General features: G+C 42.8%; 1 protein-coding gene across 5 annotated transcripts in view; it reads right to left on the reverse strand.

Moving 5' to 3' along the window:
- The window catches only part of mbtd1 (mbt domain containing 1), a 62,678-nt gene that overhangs the window by 15,919 nt on the left and 23,299 nt on the right, over window positions 1-23,460 (reverse strand). Inside the window, exons 10-16 of one of the 5 annotated variants that reach the window (XM_054758478.1) lie at window positions 22,627-22,682; window positions 22,320-22,424; window positions 19,830-19,977; window positions 19,615-19,697; window positions 18,755-18,989; window positions 15,092-15,163; window positions 3,648-3,797 (exon numbers count right to left, since the gene is read on the reverse strand). In XM_054758478.1, the coding sequence (XP_054614453.1) occupies window positions 3,648-3,797; window positions 15,092-15,163; window positions 18,755-18,989; window positions 19,615-19,697; window positions 19,830-19,977; window positions 22,320-22,424; window positions 22,627-22,682 (849 nt within the window). The other 4 variants (XM_054758518.1, XM_054758509.1, XM_054758500.1 and 1 more) reach the window with 4 other exon arrangements.

Raw genomic sequence — 23,460 nt, forward strand, 5'->3', positions numbered from 1 at the left:
TTATTGGTTCTAGAATGTTGACATTTAGTTTGATGTATATTTTTTTTTATTTTTGCAAATTGTGGTTGGAGCAGAATAATGTTTATTTTGTGTTATTTGGTTAATTGATGGTTTTGTGGGTATTTTTCCACCCAACAAAACTAGTTCAAAGTGATGTTAAATGTCCAGTTCTCAATTCATTTGTAATTACTTTTGCATCATTTTCTGCATATAAAGCGATAATTATTGTCTATAACATGTGTTTTGTGTTAACATTTTTGGTGTCTGGAACGAATTGGATTATTTTCAATGGGAAAATTTGCTTTGGTTAGAGTCTGTTTTGGTTTGAGTCGGACCTTCTGGAATGGATTAAGTACGTTAACCAAGGCACCGCTGTACATCATTGGCCAATTTGACCCAGTATTTCAGAAATGGATGGAGCCTGGCTAAACCTTCAACAAGCTGTAATGCCCGTGCTTGTGATTAAGGAACATGTAGTCACTGATGCAATTCCAATGGCGTTATCGTAAGACAATGTTTTTTTTTAATTATTATACTATTTTGGCCAACTTTTGCCGGTGTTTTAGGCCACCGTTTTCAACATGTATAGTTCGGGAGTGGGCGGGTTAGTGTTTGGGATGAGATTCCGCCACGATTGAGCAGTCTGCCAGGGAAATGACATAAATTCATTCACATTCGGTAACCGTCCAAGAGATTCCGCGTTTAACAGCAAATTTTGTTTTTATTGGCCAATTTCACGAGTCCGTCCACGATTTTGTTAATGTGGAAATCATTGGGCCCCTACGTACTTGCTATGCAAAGTGCAGCCCAGCCTTTGGCCAGCAGTAGTCAACAGCTAGTAGTGCCAAGCACAATGTGTCACCATTGTTTGGAAAGATGAGGACTGGGTTAAGCTGGAACTACCAATGCTACACTTCATGTCATCCATCCATTCATTTTCTATGGTTCAGGCTCATGGAGAGATAGAAATAGAAATAAGAGTTTATCCCAGCTGACTTTGGGTGAAAGACATGTTACACCCTGGACTGGTCGCCAGTCAAGTGCAGGACACGTTGACAGGCAACCATTCACACTCACATTCACACGCTCGCTGAGTTGGGACTGTAACTGTAACACTGCCTGCAACTCAGCCACAATCAGTGACACTTGAACTTTATACTTACTACAAATTGTTACTGTGGGACTTCCCTGGACTTGGGCCTGTCACGATAACACATTTTTATGGTCAATAATTGTGCTACAAATTACCGTCGATATTGAATATTATTTTTCCATTCATCGTAGTCATGAGAGGTGTCATTCCCATTTGAACCACTAGATGGTACTAGTATAGTGTACGCCGGTGTACCTGTGTGAGCCACATTAGCTTGACACAGAAGTTGCCTGTATGAATGTTTTTGTAATGCAGCGCAACACTGTCTACTCTGTGGGCACGCACCATTTTGAACTGGTTTGTTATATTTGCCGACCCAAAGCCTCAGTATGCGTTGACTGTCGGGACGAAGGCTCCGCTGCCTGAGCACCTCCATCAGTGTTTTTTTCCCCCAGTACGAAAACTGTCCATGTCGGTCGTCTGTGTTAATGTGCTCAGCGTGTTCATTCTGTTTAAAACCGAAATATTCCCACACTGTGGCTGTGGCATTCGCTTTTGTGCTGTCATTCATGTTAGCGTATGCTGGCTCAAGGAGCTAACTGCAGCTAGGGTAATAGGCATATGCCATAGGTAGTAGCGAGCATAGAGTAGCTAGTAGCAAGTAGCCCCGCCTGCACAAAGAGGCTGAATGAGATGAGAGCCCACTCTCTCCATTCATTTCACTATAAAACCAATGCGCACATTCACATGCAGCGTGAACCCTCTTGTCATCAGCCTGTGTGTCACAGATAGACGAGCAGACACGCATACATGCACATGTCAATTTATCCAGGGCGTCCTAATTATCAAACTGTTTTTTTATCATTCGATTAATCAATTTATCGATTATTGTGACGGGCCTAGTTGGACTTGTCCGTATCGTCGTACTTTCATATAAAGAAACCTTGCATGGTACGGTTTATTTGCTAATAAGCTAGACTTGGAATAATACGAGGTTAATATTCGCACAATACAACACGTCCCAACAGGAGTAGGAAGAGCAGGGGTGTCCAAACGTTTTTCCAGCGAGGGCCACATAGTGAAAAATGCCACTTTGCCACTTTGATATTTTGTAAAGCCCCACATGTAGATATGCTAACAAGTTATATACTGTATTTTCCGGTGTATAAGATTCACCCCTGTTTAAGCCGCACTGACTTAATTTATCGAGAAAAACTGATTTATATTCTGCTCCGGAATATAGGATGCACATGTCCACGTCATAAAATTGCCATTTTAGTGACGTGAATGAGTCCGTGAGGACCAGGCAGTTCTTTATTTGACAGGAGCCAACCATGAGCTATGAGAAAGCTCACATGCTTGTCAACCCATTGGACACCACAGGTCATTACTCAGTATAACAGTCCGACCCACGACAGTCCGACCCACGGAGTCATCTTACAAAGAAGGCTCAAATGATCACACTGAACACTCAAAAGCTAGTTAAGAAATATACAAGGCAAGTACCAATACGAGTTTAAAGTAAAAACAACAGCCATTTCAACTTCATCCCATCATGCATTTCGTCCCAGCAAAGCATTTCATTGTTTATTGCTGCTGGGGCGCTGCAATGATGTCAGCCTCCCTCTGGGCTCATCTGGCTCCCTCTGGTGGACAGAAGCAGATATAGTATATGGAACTGCAATATTGCGAGGGACGACTGTGTATTGCAATCTACTCATTTAATTTCTACGACGTTACACTCTTCTGCACACAGCGAGTATGCTACCAGCCCTACCAGCTACCAGAGACTGTATGACTGACAAAAGGGCTCACTCCGTTCATGCAGTTGTTCTATGGCACAAACGTGCCAAGGTGCTGCAACCAATGCACAGAGTGACCCCTTCGTGCCTTTTTGGAGGCTGGAGACGAGGAAAAGAGACACGCATGCACATTGAGGCTGGAAAAATGATCAAGTTCATTGTTTTATTGTGTGATTAATTATTGATTAATTATTTTATCATCCCAGTTGTAGCGCCCATGAGACAGTTTTTTACAGAATGAGAAATCTTGTCACAGTTAAATGTTGCGAGATCTTCTAACACCCCTATTATTATTTTTTATTTGAGTATTGTATTTATTTAAGAATTACCTGCCAGCAGTTTGCATTTTTCAATGTTTCTTTTTAAAAATTATTAAAGGCGTTTACACAAAGCCTAAGCATTTTGTTCCTATACTGTACCCAAAATGAACCGAGCCGTGACCTTCAAACCGAGGTACCTACCGAACCGTCATAATGTCATACCGTTACACCCCAATTATGATTTGCTTCAGATTGGACAAGTCACAGACGCACGAGTCTTGCAATAGACACGAGCTACTTTTACTTGCCAGCCAACACAGAACACAGAAAATATTATGTGAGGAGAGTCAAAAATAAACAGGTCAGTGGTCACACATGCAGCGTATGCTAAAACCAGTCCCAAAGAAACGCCATTTGACCAACAAACGGATGACTAGCTCCTGCAGCGGACATGCCTCAGAGGGCCCATCTCCGTGAACAGTGTGATGTTACCTGAATTGTGGGTTTGGTGGGCGTGGGTTCGGAGTTGGGGCTGAGCTGGCCCCTTGACATAAGGAGGTGGACTCTGCTCTTCATCCCCTGAGAAGCTCCTCCTCCTGCCTGCCTGACTGAAGGGCCGTCGACCGACTGGAATCTTCCTTTCTAAACATCAAGCCAAACTCTGGTCAGCTACCAGGGGCTTATATTATACACAGGATATCAAGGCAACTAACATGTCTCAGGGCTTATTTTCTGTATCATAGGAGACAAAGTGCAAAACATTACATTGTAATCACACGGTCGCCGCCTATTTGAATAAGCCCCTGGTAATCTGGAACCAAGCTGCCAGACCCTAGTCAGCACTACGAGGAACTTAGTCTTGCACAACTACACAATTTGCAAATGTTGTACTTTAGCTCATAATCGCTACCAGATAAGTTAGAGTGAAATCATTAATAAGCAAGGCATTCCCCAAAGGTTTCCCAACCAGTCATAATGCTATTAAACACACAACTTGGCTTAGTAAAAATGTGGCTGCTAGAAAAGTTTAAAATTGACAGACGGAAGCATTGCTCCCCTCCAATGATGGAATTACCAAAGAAAATGGAGTTTCAGTGAAGTTATGTTTAAACGGGGGGGGGCAATCACTTCACAGGGCCATGTAGGTTTGGATTTTCTTCCCTCCTTTAATAATAAAAAGTTTCATTTAAAAACTGCATTTGGTGTTCAGTTGTGTTGTCATTGACTAATTAAGTCTGTTTGATGATCTGAAACATTTAAGTGTGACAAACATGCAAAAAAATACACCATTGTAGTTCTAAATGGGGATTAATCATGATTAATTCATTTTGGCAATTGAGAGATTATCACATCCCTGCCAATGTAAACAAGGAAGTGAGGGCATAGGTGGTCAAGGCAGGGACACATTTACCTGCTTAGAAAGTTGTGTGTGTTTGATCGCTATTCGGGGACAAACTCCATTGACAAAAACTATGCTTATTGGCCAAAATGTGCAGAGAAGTTGTGGGGATTGGACAAAGTTGCGAGGCTGCGCATAATTCGTGAGGTTGGATTGGTTGAATATACATGAATTGACATTGCGTCTGGCAAGTGAGCGCCCCGCAAAGAAGACAAAGGAGACAAACACAGGGAGGTGATCTTTCTTGCAAAAACAAAACACGCAACTGCCGGAAAACCCACACACGCACAGGGAGAACATGCTAACTACACTGGAGCCTCGAACCCACATCTTCCAGATCTCCTGACTGTGTGGCCACAGTTTCATTCAAATCTTGTAGTGTTTTTCATGTCCTTCATGTGTTCTCTGCACAGCAGGGGTGCAACTGCACGGCACCCTCACGCTTCGGTATGGGCCTCAGTATTCTGGTCACGCTTCTCTACAGTAAGGGAACAAAATGCAAAACATAAAACTGCTTAGCTTTTGTCCATACATCCATTTTCTATGCCGCTTATCCTTACTAGGGTCGCGGTCCTATACTGGAGCCTATCCCAGCTGACTTCGGGCGAGGGGCGGGGTACACCCGAAACTGGTCGCCAGCCAATCGCAAAGACATCAATCATGCACCCTCACATTCATACCTATGGACAATTTAGAGTCACCAATTAACATGCATGTTTTTAAATGGGGGAGTAAACCGGAGTACCCAGAGAAGGTGCAAACTCCACACAGAGATGCCCAAGCGAAGAATCGAACCCAGGTCTTCCCTATCTCCTGACTGTGTGGCCAACATGCTAACCACTCGGCCACCGTGCAGCCACGTAGCTTTTGTGTTAAATTATTTTTTAAAATGAAGCATGGAAATGCAAATGCAATCTACTGGCAGGTAATTCTCCAATTATTAAAAATTCTCAAAAAATAAAATGTTGGCGTATAGCATATATAGCATTATAGTATATAGCATTGAAGGCCAATTTGATGTGATGCTAAAAGCAGTGTCGGTCAGTACGCTGTACTAAAAGCTATAGTAAGCTTGTGTTGCGGTGACAAAGCAAATGAGTGTAACACCCAATAATATATCTAATTGTTTTTATCTTTAGAACAAGCCGCGAGCCAATAAAGAACAAGCACTCGGGACACCCCTGGTTTTCAGTGTTTAGGAAGGTGTAAGTTTAAGTTGCTTATTACCTGAAGTGCAGCATCATTCTTATCGCTACTGAACAATGGCGGCACGCTGCTTTCATCTCATGCACTCATCTTTGTCCGTTTATGAAGGTGAAGTATTCAAAAACAGGTGCACTGCACCTCAAGGTCATAACCAGGAGGCAGGGGTGATGACGGTACCCTAGCTGTCCAGAGCCGCCTACGCGCGGGGCACCTCTACTGATGTGCACATAGCCAGGCACCTGTAGTCACCTGGCTCTTCACTTTCACGCCAAATGTCTTGGCTTTTTGTCCACTTTTAGGATAGATTTGACTGTCTCTTGCTAAAATATGTAAACTGTGGGAAATGGGACATTACGCCTCTGGGAGGGCTTTTCACACGCACGCACAGAGAGGATAAACTTCTTCTCTGACATTGCAGCTGGTAAAAATAGCTCTTAAAACACAAACCCAGTACGCATGTGCCACGCAGCAGATGAAGAACTTGCACAACAATGGACTAACACACTGCGTCTCACACACACACACAATAATGACAACGTTTCAATGTACACAACATTGCAGTTAAGGTTGATATTGTCTTGAAAGGAAAACTCCACTTTTTAAAAATGTTGCCTATTATCCACAATTCTTATGCAAACATGAACACACGGTTTCCCTTTTCTGTCCGTTCTAAAGAGAGAAAACCAGTTAGCATTAGGGAGCTAACAAAGTCAGTGCACCAGCATGACTTGGTGGTGTAAATGTGGCGCTTCCCAAGCCATGTTGACAGAAATGGAGTGTTTCTGCTGCACTGAGTGGCATACAGTGTTACCATTGATGGAAAGGCTTCCTGTGTATGGTGAGGAAGACACTGCTCCAAGAGACTGCATCACAAGGATTGTTAGCACTAACAAACCCCACAGGGATAGAAACTTGTTTCAACCTAAACTCAACTAGAAAAGACCAGGTGGACCAGATCTGGTCTCCATCCAGTAAGTCACCATGATATTGGATACATGGAGCACATAGCACATGATATCCTAACACAGTCCATTGAGCCGTGTATAAACAAAACATGGAATGTGGGCTAATACTTACAGATAATTTGGTTGTCTATTTGTAGTTGTTCATATGCTTGTTCTTGTTTCCCAGTCAGCACAGATGAATGTCCTATCGCATTGTTTTGGAGTGGGCGTGTTACCTCTCTGTAGTGGCATGAGGCACTGCATCACTACGCCAGAAAAATAGTTCTTCGTGTTAGCTGCTACAATAACAGTGTTGCTGTATCGTGGTTTACATACAGGTCAGTTGTTGGCATTTTTTGGAGTTTTTTTAGGGCTTTATAGTCAAAATAAGTGTGTCCTGTGTTGGAGATAAAATTCTCCGCAACCTAATAGAGGTCTCATGGACCACTCTGTCAAATAAATTTCACATCCCCGTACGTGTTCACCAATTTATGAGAAGGAATAAGAGTCCCACTCCAATTGACAAGCTTTAGAGCAGTGGTTCTTAACCTTGTTGGAGGTACCGAGCCCCACCAATTACATATGTCCATTCACCGAACCCTTCTTTAGTGGAAAAATAAAATATAATTGTTTTTCAAATTCAAGACATAGGTATATAATTGTTTACTGGTGCACAAAATGACGGAGACAGGACGCTGACTCCCATCATGGTTCGTGATACATGTGAATCCATGCTGTACATATTCGTCCCACCACTTTGTTTTTTTGCGCGACATAGTTAGTATGGATTAAAATATTAAGAACGAAATCACACAACGTGCTACCACATCAGTCACACGTTGACGACTTGATGGTGCGTTTCATTTGTACTCGGAACTGGGAAGTCTGAGTGAGAGTGGCGTGATCTCCAAGTTAAAAGCGTTCCAGTTGCCAAGTCAGAAAAACTTTACACTATATCAATATTTTTTATAAATTATTTACTGATTATTTACCGTTTACATGCAAGGCAGCCATCATTGATTGGTTTTTTTTGTTTTTTTTACCCCTGTCCTGTCCAGCCTTTAAAGCAGATAGAATTGTATACCTAAATGCCGTCAAGTGCTCAACAGATTTACTCTGCCAGAGAGAAGTGTGATATACACTTCCCCTGTCATACAAAATTTATTCGACCTTGATGCTTGTTATAAAGCAAATTTGGAGCGACCGGACCGGAGCAGGAGGGGACAGAGAAGAAGAGAAAAGGAAACGGGGGGGCGGGGGAGAGACAAGAGACAAGGACAACAGCAGCTACAACAACAATTGTGACAGAACAACAGAAACATACAGAACGACATCAGCAAATAAATGTCCGTGACAACTATAAAGACGAACAAGGATAAAGGACAAATCAATATCAACAACCACAATGACAAAGCTGTCAATGACAATCAGACATAATAGCAGTCATGAAATGATGAACTATGACAGTGATCACAATGACAATACTGCATTGAAACAGTCGCACACAATAGCAGTCATGAAATGATGAATTATGATAGTGATCACCATGATAATACCGCATTGAAACAGTCACACATAACTGTAGTAATGAAATGATTATCCATGATAGTGAATAGAATCAAAGTTACTGTAATGCACATCATTGTAAAAAAAAAAAAAATTATACATATACACATACATATACATACATATACATACATACACATACATACACATATATACATACACATATATATATATATATATATATATATATATATATATATATATATATATATATATATATATATACACATACACACATACATATATATAGTCATACTGCTGATATCACCGTCGCTGTAATAAAACCAACAACATAATAACACCCTGGCTAACTCAGTGAGTAATGTGGGGAAGTACGTATGTACTGTGAGTGTGCATATGTACAGGTATCTCTGTATGTGAGGAAGACTTCATATATATATATAAAGGTGCAGGAATGTGTGGGCGTGTGATTGTCACTGAGAGTGCATGAAAGGAAAGGGGCCGCCTTCCACCTCCCAGAGAGCCCCGCCCCAAATAGCAAGGCCGGGCCCCGGCCGCCAGAAGGCCACCAGGCCCATAGGGGCAGGCAGCACAAAGATCAGTGCCCCAAGAGCCAGCCCAGAGAGCCCCCCCCCCCCCCCCCCCCCGCCCCCGGGAAGACCAGTAAGGGGCCGAAGAGAGGTAATCCCAGCCAAGGACAGGGCGCCAGCGGGCCGGAGGACTGCCAACCCCTGAGACCAGCGAGAGATCACACCCCACAAAGGCAGACGGGTACCGGGGGCCACAAACCGGCAGGCCCAGAGACGCCTCCACAGCCGGAAAGAAGCCCGCCCGCGCCGGAAGCGCCAATTCCCGCCCACCGCCACCCCCACCCCCAGGGAGCGGAGCCCGGCCCGCCCCGGGCCAACCCCCGCCCGACCCCCGACACAGGGCCGCCCCGCCAAGGGATGCAGGAGGCACACCCTCCACCCACCCGGCGGAGGCACGGGCGGCAGAGATGTATCGCCCAGCACCTGACCCCACGGAGCAAACCCCTGTATGCCCCCCCCCCCCCCCCCCCAAAATAAATAACTAAAATAAATAAATAAATAAAAGTACACACACGCACGCACATACACACTCCTACGCACCCACACACACGCACATCATTGATTGTTAACTCAGAGGTGGTGTGGATGCTCTGACTTCCAAGTTGAACATTCCGACTTCGGGGGGTGTTTCAGTCGGGCGTTCCCACTAGGAACTCGGAAATTCCGACTTCCAAGTACAAATGGAACGCACCATGAGCGCGCTAAATTCTTTGCAGCACTGATTGTCCAAGGCAAGCAATGTAATGTAACGTGATTATCTGCAGCCTGTGATGGCTAAGCGGCGGCGAGTCATCACGAACTGACACGATGGGTTCGGTGTCTCTTAACCTCTGTGGCAGAGGCTCTGCCGAACCCCTGGGACCGACTCACCGAAACCCTAGGGTTCGATCGAACCCAGGTTAAGAACCACTGCTTTAGAGAATGTATTGAAAATATGTCAGACAATAGTTTCACATTCTTCGAATATCTGGGCTAACTGTCTCTCCTAATGTGGCCTGTGGCTTCCTGGCCTCTGCCTTTTGTAGTTGTCTTCCTCAGACTATCTGCGCCCCAGTAGACAAACATATCTTATCCCTCGCACTCTTCAGTGATGTGTGTGATGACATCAGCTGAGAACTGCATCTTAGCTGACATGGTAGGACTCTCATCAGCATCTTTTTCTCTACAACTTTGTCTTGGGACTTTGTCAGCTGGAGTGAGCTTAACCAGCTGCAGCTCAACACCAGCAAGACAAAGGAGATGATCATTAACTTCCAGAGGAAAACATCTCACTTCACACCGGTGAACATCCAGGGAGCGGACATAGAGTTGGTAGACAGCTACAAATTCCTGGGTGATCACCTTAACAACAAACTGGACTGGTCCGTCAACACCCACGCCCTCTACAAGAAGGACCAGAGTCGCCTCCACCTGCTGAGGAGACTGAGGTCCTTTGGTGTGTGCAGGACTCTTTTACGGACCTTTTATGACTCTGTGGTGGCCTCAGCCATCTTCTATGCTGTGGGCTGCTGGAGAGGGGGCAGCACGGACAGGGACAGGAGCAGGATAAATAGACTGATCAGGCGAGCTAGCTCTGTCCTGGACGGTCCTCTGGACTCCGTGGAGGAAGTGGGGGAGAGAAGGATGTTGGCTAAGCTGACATCCATCATGAACAACACCTCTCACCCGCTACATGACACTGTTGTTTCCCTGAGCAGCTCCTTCAGCACCAGACTGTTACACCCACTGTGTAAGAAGGAGAGGTTCCGCAGGTCCTTCATACCGACCGCTGTCAGGCTCTACAACACCTGCACCACCTGAACCATGTTGTAGACACTATGCTTTCTTTACACTGTTCTCTTTACTTGTCTTGCTGCTGTAACAAGTAAATTTCCCCGCTGTGGGATAAATAAAGTACATACAAAATAGCACATGCACTCCCCGCATAGTAAGTGCTGACTGTGATTACGTGACTGCACTTTATCTTTATGTGCTTCTATAACCTATTTAAATAGATGTTCATCCATTTAGTTAGCAAATTAGTAAAACAGTATTTCTATAATCTACTTGTAATAAACATTTACTCACTCAGCTAAGAAGTTAATAAAACAATACACCTGTTATATGCATTGTTAGCTCACACACGCTATGTTTTTTTTTTTTTAACCTGTTTTCCTATCTTTAGAATGCACAGAAAAGAGAAAGCCATGTCAGGTCATGTTTCATGTAAGGATTGTGGATAAAAAAAAGTGCAGTTTTCCTTTCAGATCTGATATATTTGCATCCACAAGCAATAAGAAAATGCCTAATATTGTTGGTAATAATGCCATGACATCAAAACAAAACCACAGTATTGTTTTTTTCCCACCAAAGACAAAATGCTTGCTTTGATAGTTGAAAACTGAACAGATGAATCGACTGGTCATTACGGATTGCAAAAACAATTGCTCTTATTTAATCCTCAGTGATTACATTTAATAATGTTTTTTCGACTAGTGTTAATACTGACACATTCCTTCATTCCAAAAATATACATTGTGTATTTAACATGGCTGCTTGGTGGACTCATTGCAGTACAATTTATTCTATTTCTTCATACTCCTGTGCTCCTCTTTGGACCACAACTGTTAATGGAAAAAAGGAAAATTTTCAGGTTTTGGGATCTTTGAAAAGGAAATGTCCTAACATTCATAATACATTTGAAGCTCGTTTTTTGTAGGATTGTGTTTTGGTCACAAATATGTCTCGGTTATCGTAATAAACTAGTCGAGTGCCCAAACTAAGCAGCCCCACATTGGTGCCTCAGTTGCTGTGAAGAATTGATGGTTCTTTTACATTAGAGTTGGGACACTATAGACAGATTCCAGTCATAAAGTCCTTTAACTATCCCTTTATGGATATTTGGGTGGTTTATTTGTTCATAGAACGCAGAATGAAAGATAAGCAAATCTGTATCTAACGCCTCCTTTTAAGCACTGAGCTGATTAGGCGTTCAAGCGCACTGTAAATTGATAAATGTTCAAGGAATCTGCAGTTTTTAAAAATGCATTTAGGACGGCTGCAAAAAAGTTGCAGGTGCCAGAACTTTGAAGGTGAGAAATACTATTCAATTCAAGACCTAAATCGTAGCAAAGTAGGAATGTAATGTCTGTTCCAATAGGATTGTAATGTGCAGGTTGATAGTTAAGACAGGTTGTAGGAGGGATGAGAGACACATTAGAAATAGTGAGGCAGGCCAGTGTGTGTAACAATGACTGTACCTGTGGCTGAAGTGTATAATAACCGCCCACTCTTTAAAGTTAAGAGTCGGCCCTTCTGGAACGTATGAATGACGCTAACCAAGGTTCCTGTATAGTACAGTATTTACATCAGCAGAGTTCTCATGTGGTCCCTGCACATGGTAAAGAAAGCTCATCTAAGACCGTTCTTCTTGAGGAGGCTGAATGGTGCTGGTCTGCACTCCCAAATCCTGGTGAACTTCTACAGGTGCACAATAGAGAGCATCCTGTGTGTCAAAGTGTGGTACGCCAGCTGCACAGCACACACCAGGAAACAGTTGCCTCATGTGGCCAAAAGAGCGGAAAATCACAGGCGTTACCCTGCCAGACCTGCATGCTGTGTACACAGAGCGTCTCAAAACATAAGCAGACACGCAACACACCCAGGTCACAACTTGTTCACACCACCATTAAAACCCAGACCGATTTAAACAGCTCCCCAGGGCTGCGGCCTGCGCTGTAGGCTCGACGACGACTGCCAACACCCTGAAAGTGAGCTGCAGCACGGTGGCCAATACCAGACAACGCTTTTACGTCATGCTCCACCAAGGAAGTTGAGTGCACATGCTCAGCGTCATATCCAGAAGTATTTTATTTTTGTTTAATTTACTTTGCTGCCGATATTGATCCGATAACGCGAATCATACATACAGTCATCCCTCGTTTATGGCAGTTAATTGGTTCCAGGCCTGATCGCAATAAGTCCATTTCTGAAAAGTAGGATTCAGTATTAATGAATATTTTGGCAGTCGCTTTTAACATTACTAGAGCTCTCTAGAAATGAAGTAACACCTCTGTGGTCACCTGTACCCTCGTATTACCTAATATAGCGTACATGATAGGCGATAGTAAGACATAATTAAAGCCCGGCCGATTATGACGTACCATTGATTAATCAACATCCTTGCACAAGTTTTAGAAAGCATATTACAGTGTTTTATACAGTGTTTTTTTAGCTGTTATCCAAGCTTTACACTAACTACATTCTATCCAATAGTTTTTTCTTTCGTGTTGTCCTATGAAAAGATATAACGTATTTTCAGAAATGCACTTTTCAGACATGGCAAGCTGAGCCTGATGTAATACAGCTAGCTAATAGTGTTCCAAACGACAATCAGCCGAGGCAGATATGGTAAATCATCGTACAAGACACTAATCAGTACGGTCAGGAATAAATGCTGCATTGTTTAGGTAGACGTTGGTGGACATTTGTTGGAAAAGGGGGCTTTTGTCATGGCTTAGAAAGAGCACTGCTCAAAAAAAAATAGAGGAACACTTCAAAAACACATCTAAACTGGGGGAAAAATGATCTTATATCTTTATCAGGAAAATATCTTTCCTGATAATAAGTGGGTGATGTATTAGTAACAAAATGATGCCACATAGTTTGATAGAAATGAAAATGATCACCCTATAGAGGGGGCAAATCAAAGACACCCCAAAAATGAAAGTGAAAAAATGATGCAGCACACTGGTCCATTTGGTTAAAATGTCATTGTAGCAAAACAAAATGATTCTCAGTAGTTTGTGTGGTCCCCACGTGCTTGTACGCATGCCTGACTACGTCGGGGCATGCTCCTAATGAGACTACGGATGGTGTCCTGGGGGATCTCCTCCCAGATCTGGACCAGGGCATCACTGCGGTACCTGGACCCATGGAGGAGATTCCAGGAGACAGGTAGTTACTCCAGGAGAGCTGGACAGGGCCGTAGAAGGTCCTTCAACCCTCAGCAGGATCGGTATCTGCTCCTTTGTGCAAGGAGGAACAGGATGAGCACTGCCAGAGCCCTACAAAATGACCTCCAGCAGGCCACTGGTGTGAATGTTTCTGACCAAACAATCAGAAACAGGCTCCATGAGGGTGGCCTGAGAGCCCGACGTCCTGTAGTGGGCCCTGTGCTCACTGCCCAGCACCGTAGAGCTCGATTGGCATTTGCCATAGACCACCAGAATTGGCAAATACACCACTGGTGCCCTGTGCTCTTCCCTGATGAGAGCAAGTTCAACCTGAGCACATGCGACAGACGTGAAAGGGTCTGGAGATGCCGTGGAGAACGTTATGCTGCCTGCAACATCATTCAGCATGACCGGTTTGGTGGTGGGTCAGTGATGGTCTGGGGAGGCATATCCCTGGAAGGACGCACAGACCTCTACAGGTTAGATAATGGCACCCTGACTGCTATTAGGTATCGGGATGAAATCCTTGGACCCATTGTCAGAACCTACGCTGGTGCAGTGGGACCTGGGTTCCTCCTGGTCCACGACAATGCCCGACCTCATGTGGCTAGTGTATGCAGGTAGTTCCTGGAGGATGAAGGAATTGATACCATTGACTGGCCCCCACGTTCACCTGACCTAAACCCAATAGAACACCTCTGGGACATTATGTTTAGGTCCATCCGGCGCCGCCAGGTTGCTCCTCAGACTGTCCAGGAGCTCATTGATGCCCTGGTCCAGATCTGGGAGGAGATCCCCCAGGACACCACCTGTAGTCTCATTAGGAGCATGCCCCGACGTTGTCAGGCATGCGTACAAGCACGTGGGGGCCACACAAACTACTGAGAATCATTTTGAGTTGCTACAATGACATTTTAGCTAAATGGACCAGTCTGCTGCATCATTTTTTCACTTTCATTTTTGGGGTGTCTTTGATTTCCCCCCTCATTTCTATCAAATTATGTGGCATCATTTTGTTACTAATACATCACCCACTTATTATCAGGAAAGATATTCAACATCATTTTTCCCCCAGTTTAGATCTGATGTGTTTTCCAAGTGTTCCTCTAATTTTTTTTAGCAGTATATAATATAATACAAAAAACGATTATGGACAAATTGCCCAATTCAATCTGCACTGTGCAAATCATAGGACACTGCCTGAGCACATCATCAACGACAAGCAGGTGAGCAACAGAAGAGGTGTATGACACCCAATCATACGTTAAGGCAGACACCTGATGAAAAGTATGCAAAGTCAGACATTAGATGGCTCTTGTTCAAGAAGATTACTCACTTTTCTTCTGGCCTTTATACTGTTGGGACTTTTTCTTCTGCTTGGGTAGTGACTGAGACATTTCTCTATTACCTGAAAAAACATCATTTATAATATTAGTACTATTGCTACAATACTGTAGATAGTAGTATAATCGTCACTCATAAAACATGACAAACATCACTTTGACAGCTGCAAAAATGCAAAGTTACTGTAAAGTAGTGAACTACATGACTAATGTGATGAAACAAAAAGGAACACATTTTGAGTAATGATTTCAAGGCAATTTAATGATTCATTTGGACTCCAAAATCCTGATGTTGCAAACCCTTATGCAGAAGTCTGCACTCAAGTTCATTTCTACTGCTATTATTTCTATTATAAGTACAATATTCTTTACAGTGTAACAAAAAAATTATTTTTTTAAAAGTACAATGAAAAATATGATTTGCCAATCTTTATTTAACCGCGTCACAAAACAATGCAGGTGCGTTTTGAAATGTCTATTGTCCCACAAACTGACGCTAAACGATACTGTTTCAACATTTTTTGAGACCAACCAAATCACTAGCGTTATGATAATACACTCCTGATCAAAACTTAAGACTAGTTGAAAAATTGCTAGAATTTGCATTTTGCACATTTGGATCTTAATCAGGTTTTAAGTAGAGCTACAATATGCAAAAGCAAGAAGGGGGAATGAGACAAAAAGCATTTTGAAAAAGTAATTTATTGAAAACAACAATTAAACTGAAATAGGCTGTTTATCAGCTGATCAAAAGTTTAAAACCATCGCTCAAAAAATAACAAAAAACTCTTCAAACCAGAACAAAAAATGTTCTCAGTAGGACTCAGCAATGAGTAGCTCCACCGTTCTTGTTCATCACTTCAAAAATGGCTTTGGGCATGCTTGATGCGAGTGTTTCCAGGAGGCTAGTGGGAACATTGCTCCAAGTGGTGAAGATGGCTTCACCAAGGGCATCAACTGTCTGGAACTGATGGCCATTTTTATAAACTTCCCTTGCCATCCATCCCCAAATGTTCTCTATGGGATTTAAATGAGGGGAACATGCAGGATGGTCCAAAAGAGTGATGTTATTCTCCCTGAAGAAGTCCTTGGTCAAGCCAGCATTGTGAACTGCAGCGTTGTCCTGTTGAAGAACCCAGCTGGTACCACACAGACGAGGGCCCTCAGTCATGAGGGATGCCCGCTGCAACACCTGCACGTAAGCGTCCGCCGTTTGACGACCCCGCACCACCTGAAGCTCCAGTGTTCCACTGAATGAAAAATCACCCCAGACCATGATGGACCCCCCCTCCACTGTGCCGGGTAGAAAACATCTCAGGTGGGATCTCCTTGTCATGCCAGTAACGTTGGAAGCCATCTGGACCGTCAAGGTTACATTTTTTCTCATCAGAGAATAAAACTTTGTTCCACCTTTCAATGTCCCATGTTTGATGCTCCGTGGCAACGTCTAAACGGGCACTTTTGTGGCGTTGAAGGAGACGAGGTCTTTGAACTCATTCTTTATTTTTTAAAGCCTTTCCCCGCAGATGGCGTCTGATGGTTATTGCACTGCAGTCGGCACCAGTAAGGGTCTTAATGTGGGAGGAAGACCGCCCTGTGTCTTGATGGGCAGCCAATCGGATCCTCTGGCTCAGTGCAGGTGTGATTTTTTTGGGTCTACCACTTGACTTTTTTGTTCCATAATGCTCAGGATCTTTCAAAAATTGTAGAATGACTGATTTACTGCACCCAACCTCAGCAGCCATGGCACGCTGCAAGAGGCCTTGCTTATGCAGCTCCACAATCCCACCACGTTGAAAAAGAGAAAGCTTCTTAGCTTTACCATCAGGAGGGCATGACAGTGGGAATGCCTGACAGAAAATGAACATTTTGAGCAGATTTTGGCTTTTTGTGGTCTTAAACTTTTGATCAGGTGATAAACAACCTATTTCAGTTTTTTTTTTGTTTAAATTACAAGTTCCAAATGTTTTTTGTCTCACTCCCCCTTCTTGCTTTTGCATATTGTAGCTCTACTTAAAACCTCATTAAGATCCAAATGTGCAAAATGCAAATTCTAGCAATTTCTCAACTGGTCTTAAGATTTTGATCAGGTCTGTGTCTCATAATAATGCAATATTCCCTTTCTTTCTTTCTTTCTTTCACTCTGTCAATTTGTGTAATGGGCGTTTGTGACATGTATTTTCCTCACAGGCCATTCGTACTGCCTGTCAAATGTTTGCAGCACTTCTTGAAATGCTGGCTTTTTAACTGTATTAAAGAGCAGCACTTATTTTGCCATGACTTTCTGTGAATGCACACCATTTTGCGCTGTTCTGTTTGTATTAACTTTGCCGATCAAAGGTCTCAAGTGAGTGTTGACTGTCGATTTGTAGTTATTTTTTCCCAGATAGGAAAACTGGGTCAGGTGGATATGTTTCAGGTGGAAAAGTTCATTTTGTTGCTACAACATCCGTACCACATACTGGCTCGTTCGTGTTGATGGGCTCACCTTTCTCATTACCACACGGGGGCCGTGGCATTTGGCTTTGCAAGCATCTTTACCCCCCCTCGTAACTTCTATTTTACCTTGCATTGCTCCTTACGGGGCTACACTCTTTTGATGTGTGTGCATGCTAGCGGCCCCGACTCTCCCCCCTCACAGACAAAGCGACTGTATGGCTAACAAGAGGTCTCACTCTGTTTACCTTTGTTCTATGAAGCATGTATGTGTGAACCAAAGCACAGAGTGAAATGTCAAGAGACGAGGAAAACAGACACACATGGCAATATATGGAGGCCAGCAAAATGATCTAGTTCATTTTCGTTTGTTATTAATTAATTATTTTATTTATTGTCGCAAGACAGTTTTTTTTTATCACATTTTGATCTTGCGATAACACATACTGTATATGTATACTGTATGTATAATATAATATTTTATATGTGGACGTGACATGCACACCCAGTATTGTGGTATCTGTTGTGAGGCTCATATCGCAGTATGGATTTTAGGCCATATCGCCCCTTCCGAGTTCAGAGTACAGTAGAGTGTATGCAATACGTGCACAGTGACTTAATGAGGGATGCTCCGATCAGGTTTTATGATACTGATCATCCAGGACTGAATTCAGTCAATACCGATCACATGGCTTAACTATACATTTATTTATATGCGTGCTATTGGCCAGGGGTGCCATATAAAGGGGAAAAGTCAGGACAATTCCAAGGCCCCTTGACTGCCACGGGGCCCAAAAAATGTAATGGGTAATTACTAATAAAATTAGTTACCCCCGCAAGATAGGTTTTCGTGGCATGAGTTGGCAAGTAAGTTCCATGTGGCAGACACGATTGTTTTTGTTTTGGCAAGCCTGCGCGCTGTGAAGGAAAGTGGAAGCAGCACGCTCCCCAAGACATTAGTTAGGGCCAAACACTACACAGCACGCAGGCTGGCTGCGTGCTGCAATAGTCCTAGCCACACAATTCGGCTTTTGTCATCTGCGTTGAAAGGCCTTTATAGGCATATGCCGATCACATACGTTTTCACGGTGTCGGTGTCCGATCGATTGGAGCATCCCTGCTTGATACGAGTCCTTTGGGAATCTCTTAAGTTTATGAGACACAGGTTCATAGTAGTTCTTATTTGAAAAATAGAGTTGAAATTGAAATCAAACTCTTACTCTGGGAGGCAGGGGGCTGGAGCTGATAGCCTGTCAGCTGACACCAGCCCACAGGGTAAAGATCAGGTGACTCGCAGTCAACCCACTGGTCATACTCATCCTCCCAGCCATCAAAGTGGATCCGTAGTAGGCGATGTACAATTCTTGTCACTGTAGCGACACACACCAGTCGTGGCTCCATCAGGTCAACAGCCTCCAGCTTCATGCCTTGTCGGAATCCATGGTTAGGAACTTCCTGTCAAGGCCAGAAGAACAGCAAAAGTGAATATCTGTAACAGCTACATGCGTACTGACTTGAGATGACTTTGCATTGTGCAACCAAATATGGACTGCTGTGGCCGCTATGTCCCCTTGCTCAAGAAGACACAAAATGACTATTAACTTGGGAGATTGTAATATGGTCACATGAGACCAAAATTGACCTCTTTGGCATCAAGTGGACATGATGTGTTTGGACACAGAGAAATGGTAAATATGAGTCCAACAACACCGTTCTTACTATCAAGCATGGAGTTGAAAACATTCTGCTCTGGGGCTTCTCTGACCAAAATCCCTCCTGAGATGTTTCTCCAACAAGTACTAAGTCACGTTTTCTCATGGCATTGAATCGATCACAACTGGACTGTTCAGGTTGTCTTAGAGACAATGCGCCTCTCATCTGAACAGGCTTCATCAGTTCATGCTCAATGACTAGGTGGGACACAGGAGAACGCATATAGAACCCACTACTATAAATACCATGGCTGTTATCTGTCTGGATAGAAGACGACCTGTCTTTTTTATTGTTTTCTAGGGAAAAAAATATGGTCTTCTATTGGGATTAATACATCAATACAGTATCTTAACAGACTTACACCTACCTTGTTAAATAGCTTAACAGGAGCAGCTGCTGAACCGGTTTCTCTGAGGTAGTCAAACCATTTAAATGGTAGCTTTGTGTACCCTGGAGGAAACAAGAATATGAAACATTTGCAACCACAATGAAATCATGGTCACAAATCAGAGGTTCTCACTTCTCTTCAACAAACAGTGATAAATGAATCAAAGTGGTAAATACTGCATGACTTTACAGTACCTCGAGGGGGTGTCACATCAATGTTGTTGATTTCACAGAAGCCAACAGGGAAGATGGAGGGCGAGGTGCCATGGTAGCAGAACCAGTCTGATCCATCGACCGCCTCAGAACCATCAATTCCAATCATGAGATACCCATCTGCCAACACCTGAATAGCAAATGGCCAGCGTTATTCAAACCCCTGCAGGATCGGGCCAATTTTCACAAATTCAAACAATTATGCAAGGCCTTGCAACTTTGTCCAATCCCTGCACATGTTGGCCCATCATCATTATTTTCGCCCATTGAGTAGCGCTTAAACATGCACGAGAACGATCCAAACAAGCAAATGTGGCCCTGTGCCGCCCACCCATTGAACGGCCTCACTTCCTTATTTACACTGACAGAGATGAGGACGTGTGATGATCAACAAAAACAGGGGTAAAGTAAGTGCATCGTCTTGGATCATAAAACCTGCTTTCCAACTGCAGAACATACACATAGAACGTCCGTAACAGACAGCGGACAATTAGGGAGCCTTTGGTGGTCTTTGTTTTGCAAACTATGCATGCATTTGTGTCAACTGGTCACATGTGAGAATGGCACCAGATGGAACACAGTCGGTAGCTGTTGGTTAATAGATGCAGGTAAATATTGAATATGACCTTGAGAGGCACATTAGGAGTGTTTTTTACTTCCGATACAAATACTGCTATTGCAGCCTTGAGTGTCAGCCGATACCGGTGTCAATCCGATCCAATATCATCACAAATCATACATATTTTATGACTTAGTAGTGTGGAACGTGTGGAATGTTTAGAAGGCTTGATCAAGTGATATTACTCAAACAGAGAACAATAGTAGGTATGAGGAAAACACACGCTCATGCTTTGCAGGTGTTTCGTATTGCATTGGTTAGTTGGTTGGTTGGGGCGGAGGTTTGTTTTTGGCCTCCACGGTCTTGCTCATGCTATTATTTGTGGTGCTGCTTGGTCCCGAGGTGGACTCGTGCATGTCGGACGGTACTATACTACAGTATTTCACCCCTCAGCTGCTTTTATTAAAGCACAGTAATCCCTTGTTCGTGAGATTAATTGGTTCCAGACTCAACCATGTTTTTTTAACATTAGAGTCATGAAATAACACTCATATAGTCACCTTTACATTGGTATTACCTAATGTAGTAGATACGGTAAGAGATACGGGAGCACAATCGATGGCGGGGTTCAGAGTTGCGTTTTAGCTTGTTGCTATTATTATTATTATTACATAATTTAAAAGGATACACTGCATTTTTGGGGGGGAATTTTGCTCAATGTGAGACATGAACACACGTCTTTCTCATTTCTATGTGTTCTAGGGATATAAAAACAGTTAAAAATCGAATTAATAAACATAATGGGACACACCTATTTCACCTACAAAGTCCGCTATTAAAACACCTCCAAAAAAGTTTTATGGTTTTATATCCATGCTGTAACAGGTACATTCATGATAACATATACTACTTACACTATTTTGCAGTATTTTGGCCATTTTAAACATTACTGGAAGCAGCAGTGACGGCAGCTCCATGATGTAGCAGTACCTTTTGGTAGGGGCCTGAGGCATCGTGAGCACGGCGGTGATGCGCTGCGGGCGAGTGTGTGGTGAAGCTAGTCGCTAGCCGGCTAGCAGCTAGCCAGTGTGGTGTGGCGAGGTGTCACTGTGCCAGCAACGTAGTTCTTCGGTGTAACAATGTTAATAATAATAATAATAACATCTACAATAACAACAACAACATAGAGTGAGAGAGAATACTAGAAATGAAGCTTGGACACACTTTATAGAGTAGTCAGTGTACAGCTGGTATAGAAAGTGTCATGTCTATAGTAATGTCCTTGAGTGTACTTACTGCAATGTTTAGTTAGCTTCAGCATAACTGATTTTTAACTGAGAAAACATTTTTAGTCTTTTGCTTATAGGAATACAGGTGCACATTGTTGGCTGAATGAAGCCTATTTTGCACATTTTCTCTGCCACGTTGGTAAGATGCTTTTCTCTGTCTTTGTTTGTTAAATTTGGACATGAATTACTTATTCTCCAACAAATGTCCCTATTCTAATTTACACAGAGTAAACATCACAGCTATTTATTGCAACTTTCACTTTTTCACACAATTTTATTGCAACACAAAGTGAAAAAAAAACACTGCACTTCCACTGCAATTTTTGGGAAAAACTCCTGCAAACTCAGGCATCTCAAAAAAGGCTCACAAGATCCTGGGGGAGACTGATATTGTGTGTTTCAAAACGTGCTCAGAACTAAAGTCTATTACGCTAATAAAGCATATTTTGCTCTATTTGTTAAAGTCCTGTGCCTTTTGGGGTTAAGGCTACAAAGATTGCTTAAAAGGCGGACATTTTCATAATTAAAAAAAACCCCAAAAAAACACAAAGGTTATTGTGGTGCAGTATTTAAACACATAGTTTTATTAAGCTAAAGTACCTTAAATAGCAAAAACACACTTACCTTTCTTACAGTGGCTACACATATAGCTGAGAGGTTGAGGGGATCAATAGCTTCCAACTTCATGCCATCTTTGAACCAATCCCCACTTTGGTCTACATCTCTAACCTGATGATGATGACACAGGAAGTCCCGCTGTTTAGGTTTACTCTTTAAAACAGCCATCAATCAATCTATAACCATGGTATATTCACATAATGATAATAATAGCACAGTCACTGACATTCAACACAAGAATGGCTTCACCAGAAGAACAGCAAAGTAACTACTATCAATCAATGCGAAGCAAAAACATGTTTTTGGATGTTACCCTTTGAAAGAGCTGTGGCGGAGCATCAACCTGACCTTCAATTTTCTTTGTTACGTCTGAAAAAGAAAGGAATGGAAACAAGTTAGGACTATATGATGCCCACATTTTTTTATTTTTTAATAATTACCTATTTGCCTATTACAGTACCTATTACCAAATATTTCCTATATACCTAACCCCTCCCCCTTTTTATTAATTATTCATTTTTATTAGTAATTACCTATTCTTTGGGCCCCATGGCTGTCAGCGGACCTTGGAATTGTCCTGACCGGGCCAACAGCACTCATCATATAAATTGAAAAATCTACAATTAACCCGTGTGATCGGTATCAGTATTAGCCAGTTTCATTAGTGGATGATCGATATCATAAAACCCTGATTGGAGCATCCCTAGAATGTAGTATTCTACGTTGCCCACTTGGTGTCTGTGTTTGGTGAGACAAAGGGCCAGACGTGATGGCCACAAAAGGCATTTACTGTATTGCAAGTTGAAATGATCTGTATTGCACAATAATAACAAATGATAATCCTAATAACAACACAGGCTACTGTTGGCTAAATAACCTATGACAAGCAAAGACTCAACTCTGAATCTCCGATGTCACTTGCTGTCCTCTACACATCTGTCCACCCGCCATTAAGGTCCGCCATGGAACACATTTACTGTGACACACACGAGCAGGATTTTATTTATGTCTTATTTACCCGTATAATGTCTACTATATCGGGTAATACGACTGGAAAGCCATTTAAAGCCGCCATTACAATACATTGATGAAACAATAGCCATCGCGGGAAATACGCTGTCGGGAATAAAACAAGGCACTGCTAACG

This window comes from Dunckerocampus dactyliophorus, chromosome 2 (assembly GCF_027744805.1).
Source record: "Dunckerocampus dactyliophorus isolate RoL2022-P2 chromosome 2, RoL_Ddac_1.1, whole genome shotgun sequence".
NCBI classification, from domain to species: Eukaryota; Metazoa; Chordata; class Actinopteri; order Syngnathiformes; family Syngnathidae; genus Dunckerocampus; species Dunckerocampus dactyliophorus.